Source organism: Erigeron canadensis, chromosome 2 (assembly GCF_010389155.1).
Source record: "Erigeron canadensis isolate Cc75 chromosome 2, C_canadensis_v1, whole genome shotgun sequence".
Classification (NCBI taxonomy): Eukaryota; Viridiplantae; Streptophyta; class Magnoliopsida; order Asterales; family Asteraceae; genus Erigeron; species Erigeron canadensis.
Genome location: NC_057762.1, coordinates 44,860,793 through 44,868,911, shown reverse-complemented (window position 1 = coordinate 44,868,911; position 8,119 = coordinate 44,860,793). Strand labels below are relative to the sequence as shown.

General features: G+C 33.9%; 1 protein-coding gene across 1 annotated transcript; it reads right to left on the bottom strand.

Moving 5' to 3' along the window:
- Positions 1 to 1,811: 1,811 nt before the first annotated feature.
- LOC122588406 (plastidic ATP/ADP-transporter-like) lies at positions 1,812 to 7,271 on the bottom strand. The gene is made up of 5 exons (XM_043760511.1): positions 6,304 to 7,271; positions 4,621 to 4,875; positions 4,396 to 4,539; positions 3,199 to 3,546; positions 1,812 to 2,439 (listed from the first exon to the last, which is right to left on the bottom strand). The coding sequence occupies exons 1-5, from the start codon at positions 7,099 to 7,101 to the stop codon at positions 2,116 to 2,118; spliced, it is 1,869 nt and encodes a 622-aa protein (XP_043616446.1). The 5' UTR covers positions 7,102 to 7,271; the 3' UTR covers positions 1,812 to 2,115.
- Between the last annotated feature and the right edge of the window lie 848 nt (positions 7,272 to 8,119).

The window sequence follows — 8,119 nt, the reverse complement described above, 5'->3', positions numbered from 1 at the left end:
AAGGCTCAATTGAGCAGGGCATCAAAAAGTAAGGGGCACTAAATTTTATATACAATATGTCACTGAGTCACTCTATATATTGATATATTAAATTAATTTTGCTGCTAAAGATATATCTATAGGTAAAAGATGTTGTTTTTATCTCATATATTAAAGTCCACTAGTCCATCAATATCTTATGAATTATATTATTGATTTATTATTATACCATACATAATAATCCCATCCTATATTTTTTGACGTTAATATATGCAGATAGTCGCAAAGAGTAAATACGTAAACTGGAAGTGTTCATTGTTCAAACATATATATTGATTTATATACTTTGATTAATTTTTTTATGTGAGACTTAAACAACTTATGATATTAATTATCAAAACTTAAATTTTGATGCATTTAAAAATAAGTTAGAAAACTTTGCTATAGTTATTTTATATTTTCGAACGACATTATTGTTATGGTTGTTTTGATATCTTTTTATATATACTTACTATACTTCAGCCGTTAATGACAAATTTTGACGTTTAATGGACACCATTAATATAATATCGAGCACCCAAAATTTATGGCACGGGCCTGCTTAAAAGTGGTTTTGACAAGGATGTTGTGAATACGGCCACGTCTACCTTTAATGGGCCAGCTAGTGGGTAATATTGGCGATTTGTATAGCCGAAAAATGCTGGTGATAGTTTTAATGAAATTTTGTTGCATTACACCCGATTCACAACCCGACATAAACATATAAGTTAAAATATCCGAAATTCCGAAAGCTCCAAAACCTATGTTCTCTAGGTTATACATACCTTTGTGAAGTTATACAAAATAATCGTCTGAGAAAGATATAATCCAAACACCAATATTAGTACACTATTGTTGTTTTTCAAAGTATAACATAGCACAGTGATATCGAATGTATATCGAATGTTTAAAGAGGTACTTGTTAATAAAAAAGAGTTTACAAACAAACACAAAAAAAACCTTGCTTTTAGATATATCTTTCTATTAAAAAATTTTAAGTACAGTAAAATTTATTTTTTTCAACGGTTGCTGATGATGTTAGAGGTGTAGCTACTTGTGACCAATGTAATATGAATTTGAACAAAGATGATGTGGAAAAAAGAATTGTGTCGATTCACATTTTTGTTAACTATCTATGTTATCAAACACTTTAAAAATGGTCTTCATGTATATTTTCTAATTATTATGTAACAAAAACAATAGTATGAAGCATATTATTATATCTGCCATTATCATTATAATTATACAAAATTGAAAGGGGGACAATTTGGATCCGAGGAAAGAAAGAATGAGATCGAGTCCAAAGATTTTTAGTTAAAAACAAAAGAGAGAAAAGGCCATTGATATGGCATCGCATTCAGAGTGTGCTACAATTATGGTGCATTGTTGTTTTTCTTAACTCACCATACACACCTCTTTTGTATTCTCACAGTGTTCTTAACGTATACCTTTCCATCTTTTGTCTTGTTTTTTATTTCGATGTCGATCGTAACAGTTTTGTAATCATGTTATTCTTCAGTGGTCCATTGCTTGAGTTATTAAAATTTCACATTCTACATTTCTACCGTAACTAACTAGATCAAAGATGAAGTTACTCAGTCATATCTGAAGTTATTAGTACCAATGATGAGATAATCATAGGCAGGTCGATGTAACTTTAAATTCGAATCAACAAAGACTTATATGTATCACACGGAGATAACTGATGCATATATGTACCTTATAAGCAATAAGCATAAATCAGATTACAACTGGGTTATAAGAGTTTGCAATGTGATAGCTACTCACAAAAGTAGATATTAATTTTCTGTTCTATTTTTGTACGAGGAAAAAAATGACAGTGAATTTTTTACACAAGTAAAGAATTTAGTATTACATAAACTTTACTCATTGAATGAGTCGATCTTTCAGTGGAATTTTTGAATAAATTCCGTGACAGTATGAAGCTATTATTTGGTTCTACACAGATTTAGAGTTAGATGTTGAATAAACCTGAAAACAAATAGTACACATCATAGTATCATACCTATGATATGAAGATCAAAGACTTAAAAGATTCATAATAACAGTCTTCAAGCCTTCAAATCCTTTATTCTTTCAAGATTCAAGAGGAGACGATGTTTCTGTTGAACTGTCAAGAGATATGCTATCATCTTCATCCGAGGAAACCACTGGGACTTTGACAGCTGCCCTCTCCATTTCCTTCTCGATCTCTTCTTCTCGTCTCAAGGCCGTAAACTGTTTGTCTAGTGAACTTGCTGCCCCTAACCATGCCAAGACGATCACTAACAATACCCCACCAAGATATGGTGTTGAGTTTGCAAGTGAACCGAAGGTCAAGATCATGAATTGCTGGATCAAAGCACCCCCAGATTTCCCCAATGGGTTGCATACCACGTCGATGGCTGCCTTGCCTTTAACCTGGTAAAAGTTCGAAGGTTTTTCAGTAAAGTTCATGATAGAGGTGAATCATTTAATTATAAATTGGTTGGATTTGGCCATTCGGGTTAGAACAGGGCTAATGGGCTGCTATCAGCCCTAAAAGTGTTTTTTAATGTAAACGACCTAAGTCGCCTTATTATGATAAATTAGATTACAATTGCAATAATATGGCTATTTTAATCATAAGTCATATATATTTTCAAAAGTCAACTCAACCCCTACTAAAACATATTCTAACCCAGAATCTGTCACACAACCTTCCTGGCTTCCCCATTTGCCACCTCTAGGTCCATAAATTAAACATTAAAAGTGGTTATGTTGTCACATTTACTTTGAATAGGTCGAATTTGGGTCATGCACAAGTCAAATGAGCCAGGTCAAAAACTTAAGCTAAAACAAAAGCAGGCCGAACAGGATGAAAGTTGAAAGAACTATATATATAACGCTTAAATTTTTCTAAATCGTTTGATCGATACAAAAAATTTATAATAATAATAATAATATTAAAAGAACTAGATTAGTATTGTAATAAGAAAGATTTTGTTATCATATGACAAACAAGGTTCGCAGTGTCTGCATCATTGCACCATGCCACCCGAATCATCATTAATTAAAATCATCCCGTTCCAACCCAAAACTCTTTGGTCCATTATCCAACCCAAATGATCCGTCCACTTTTCTATAGTTAGATAACTTAAAATAACGTTAAAAACTGGTTTTCAGTTTTAAGTATCAAACCTTGGTGTCCTCATCCAAAGGAATATAGGCCATTTCCTTGCATGGGTCAAAGAGACTATATTTGGCACTTTTGCTAAAAATGTTTTGCATAGCACCCACGTAAACCGCTGCCAAAAGAGGAGTAATCCCGAACTTCATGAGACCTGGTCCAAGTGGATCACCGAACAAAATCAAAGAGAAGAACCCGATCCCAGTCAAAAGCAGAACCGTGGGTGTGATTTTGGCGGCAACACCCCATCCATATTTGTTGAATATCCATTGACTTAACAACATCATTGAGAACGTCATTATTCCAGTTGCAGTTGAGAAATCACCCATGAAAGCAGAGTATTCATTTGGACTAGGATACTGAAAGATCAAAACGGGTGTCACAAGTCAATATAACAAGTTCATGAACAAATTAGCACCTTAGGGCTTTAAAGTTATAAGTTCTAACTCCTAACCATTCCTGCTGCTTGTCCAAAAAACTTCAAAAGTTTTTGTATTTACTAGTAAGGTACCCGCGCGATGCGGCGGCTACCGCGGTGTGGTGACAGCGGCGTCAATTGATGTAGCCATGTAGGTATCGATGTAATGATAGCTGATTTAAAGGGGGTTGTAGAAATATTTTTAAATAAAAGGGACATGTGTAACTTAATTTATTAAGGGTAATCTTGACATTTCGCATATCCCAGCAAGGGGTATAATCTTTATAAGGGAGTAGAGAAGAGATATATTTAATTTCTAAAATTGAATTTGTAAATTGTAATTACAGAATGTTTAGACCTTTACAAAATTACTTTTTTTTCTTTAACATGTTATGTTCAAAAGGAATATATTAGGATACCTCATAAAATTAGTCAAACATAAAACAAGTTTACATGTAAAGAGTTATCTAACTCGTGGAAAAGATGGAACAATAAGAAATTCACATCTATATTTCATGGAAAAATGATATTTAGATACAACATTGGAGCCAATTGAGCTTCAGATCGGCCTTTTCAATCACATATTAGGACTGTGGTACAACCAATCAGGCCTAAAAGACCGGTTTCAGTTTCAGGACTAATTGTGCAATTCTAATCAGGGCTGCAAACGAGCAATCATGAACTCAACTTAGCTCAATCTCTTCTCGTTTGCATCCCTTATTAGAACCCAAGGGTCGGTAAGATGATCACAGAAGTTAAACACTTGTTAAACAACTGTTTTAATTTTTACCTGAGCTTTGAGCTTCGATTTCCATGTAACCTCAACAAGATTAATGCTAATACCGTATGCTACAACCAATGTGGCAAGATCCCTAATGTATGGAGAGGACGCCAAGAACTTTAAACTCTCCATTGTGGTCATGTTAGGTTTTTCCTGCAAATAGAGAATTGGGTAATGATGTATAACTAAGCAACTAATATTAAGAAAGTATTTCATTTAGAGCATAAGTGTTACCTTCTTCTTCTTGCTACGGGTAGGAAGGGGAACATATGCATTCACCCACCAATACAGACCACAAATTGCAAACCCCATTAGAACGACTATGCTCATCATATACTTCAAAGAAATGGCCCATCCATCTACTCCAGGTCCCAAATGTTTTCTCATGTTCGAAAAGTACTTAACTGTGCGTCCAGAAAAGATCAAAGCGACATTGGCTCCCAGCCCAAATAATGGGTAGAATTTCTTCGCTTCTTCTACAGTAGTTATCTGTGTATAATGAGGGGGAAAAACAACATAAACCAAATGCATTAGCATAACGTTAGCGGAAAACTAAAAGGTATGTTGGGTTATTCCCCAGAAACAAAATTAGAGATAACAAATAGAACAATTAACCATTTCATTTATGAAACATTTAGAAGATAAATCTACTTCAAACGAACATAACTTTAACTGGTTGGTGTTTTTGGCCCAAGACCAGTTGAAAAAAAAAACGTGTGGAGTGTGGACAATACGCCGCGTCCATATTTTATCAATTAAAAGTTGATTTAAATTATACGTGATCTACGACTCTTGTAGGAGCAAGTATTGAAGTATGCTATTTTCCTTTACAAGCATGTGTTTCTCTTTCCTTATGCATTTGCAATCAGATAAATAATGATCAATTGAAACATGTAACAATAGTATACGTGGCAATTTTAGCTCATTTACTAATGAATGGGTCAAACAGCTTGAGAGTAGCAAAAAGTCTAAGTTTATTTTCTTAAGTATAAAAAAGTAAGTAACTGCTCAGTGCCGCCTTCCGCGGGTTTTGAGCCCCAATACCTCGACGGTGTATGGGGGAGGTTAAGATGTAGGCAGACCTTACCTCTACCTAAGTAGAGAGGCTGCTTCCAGTTTCTACCTAAATGGTAGAAAAGGCCCTCCAACCTTTGTATGGGATGAGGATCGAACCCATGACCGCTGTCTCCAGAGGCAAGGGTGTTTACCACTGATCCAACCATGTTGCTTACTAAAATGGTGTGCTTGTAAAAATGCTGTGCTTGTAAGTTGTAACTATAAGTCCATAACCATATATTCATTATTATTCACATATTAAAAAAAAAAAAAGACAAAGCAAAGTACTAACAGGTCAACAACTCAACTAGCTTTGACCCTCGCTTATTATTGACCCGTTAACCCAACCCAGCAAACCAGCAAACCTGTTTTGTACCAAACCAGCAAACCCAACCCGCCCATCATGACACTCTATTCAGTAGTAATCTCAGATAAGCATCACAACTCAAATAAAACCAAACAAAAGGGAAATGATCGTTTGCTAATCATTTGATAGTATGAGTGGCAGCTTTGGCTCATTTGCTAATGATTGGGTCTGACAGCTTGAAAATAATCAAAGTCTAAATGCATACAATCTCCTAAATCGGTTACTTATCTATGTAGTACATTATAGCAATGTAGTTCATGTAACCATAACTTAGTACATTCATTATGATGTATATATATATAAAGGAAAGAAAAAAAGAGGTGTTAATGGGTCAACAACCCAACTAGTTTTAAACCGAACCTGTTTGACCTGCTACCACACCCATCCACAACCCACCCATCTTGGCACATATCAAATCTCAAACAAGCATCACAGCTCAAACGAAACAAACACAACATAACAACATTTAATCAAAGCAAACAACATTAAATTACCTGATTTGCGAAACCCCAAAACAGAACAGAAACCACCACACTGCCCCAAAGCTCAGCCATGACATAAAATAAACAAAAACTCCATATCCTTAAAATCGCGAGGGGTCCAAGAAACCGAGGACCCAAGAATTCAAGAAGTCTATCAGCAAGTGCTGTTGGATGAAAATAACCACTAAGTGGATAAAAAACAAACCCAAAAGCCCCAAAGAAAGCTATAAATGGAAGAATCACAGTATAAAACAAAGCCTTTTTCGATAAGACATTTGATAACTTTGTATACAACAGCATAAATCCAATAGCCATAGGCAAATTCACCCAAGTTTTTAAAAATGGAATAATTTCAGCGCTTGAACCTTTTGCTGTCACAACTAAAACATCTTTAGTATCTCTAAGTATAGTATAATTAAAAAGTATACAAAAAAACATCAGCCCTAAAGGCACAATCTTTTTCAGTGTCACAACTTCAACACCCATAAACTTCGGTCCGTCGCCGTCAGGGACCTCGGCGCCGGCTGCAGCAGAAGCCTTGCAGACATGAAAAGGTTTGACTTTTTGGGAATCCAGTAAATGGGTTGTAAGAAAAGTACCCCATATCCCGCCTTTAACGGAATTGGGTATAGTTGTTGAAAAGGTTGGAAATTTTTGAAGCCCATCAAAGTTTGAAGAAAACCCAGTTGGGAATTTGGCTAAAGAGTTTGAAAGATTGAATCTTTTTCTAATTGGCTGGTTTGAAAAACATCTTGATTTCGGGTTTGAAGGAAGAGATAAAAGGCCTTTTGTTTGTATAACTGCTTGCATTTTTATTCTTTTGCGCTATCTTTTGGTTCTTTCGCTATTTTTTCAGGTATTTAAGAACACAAAATCTATGAGTTTGGACTTACGAATCTTGATTCTTGATAAGATGTAAAGGAAGTAAAGGTGTGTTGCTTATTAGAAAAGAAGGTTTTAGGTGAAAGAAGCAAAACCCTGAAATAAAACTTGATTATTGAACCACCAGTTGTGGTTAATATCTAAGTTCTAATTTCGCTTGTTATAATTTTAGCATGGTTAAACCGTTAAAGAGAGGTTTTATTAAATAAATAAATTAAAAAAAAAAGATTTAAATTGTTTAAAGATGATTATTGCAAAAAATTTTAAATAAAATTGAAAATTACATTTTTTTTTTCGTTTTTGGGAACCAAATTAAGAAAATAGGAAAATAAATCTTGAACTTAGACAAATTTTACAAATTTTGTCCTTGAGACTAACGATGTCAATTTTTGACATTTTCGCAAAATTAACCTAATGAGTAATTGGTATATTTCACCAATTCATCCGTCAAATCAAAAAGTACTCATTTTTAAAAAAAATGATTTCTTTTTAGAAAAAAATTCTTTTAATGGGATAATTACGTATGGATGTAACTAACTATAACCAAATGTCAACTTATATGGTTGTCACATATATCCGGGTACATCCAATAGTCAGTATATGAAAGTTCATTACATTGTATACATATTTTACAAGATCTTTACATAACGTAGACAATTTGTCATTGTTAGTTGCATTCATAAATAATAATCCCAAATTTAATATTATGAAAGATTGAAAACAATTATTTTCTTAAATATATCATTCGAAAGTTAGTTATAGATTTCTCGATAAATTTTCTTGCTTGTTTGAAATTTATAATTATGAAATTAAACAAACATAGAATTATGGTTAATTTGATTACTTGGTCATAAATCAAGTGATCAACTGTAGACCTTTTTGAAAGAACTGTTGTTTTATAGGAGTGTCCGAGTTCCAACTTCCAGCATATTACTTACATGTGATG

What these genes read in the sequence shown, in the direction of transcription:
- LOC122588406 (XM_043760511.1), bottom strand. Translation starts at nt 7,101, where the DNA reads ATGCAAGCAGTTATACAAACAAAAGGCCTTTTATCTCTTCCTTCAAAC. An exon ending in TTTGGGGTTTCGCAAATCAG is followed by an intron (nt 4,876 to 6,303) that starts GTAATTTAATGT and finishes CATTATACACAG; the next exon opens with ATAACTACTGTAGAAGAAGC. An exon ending in CCCGTAGCAAGAAGAAGAAG is followed by an intron (nt 4,540 to 4,620) that starts GTAACACTTATG and finishes CTCTATTTGCAG; the next exon opens with GAAAAACCTAACATGACCAC.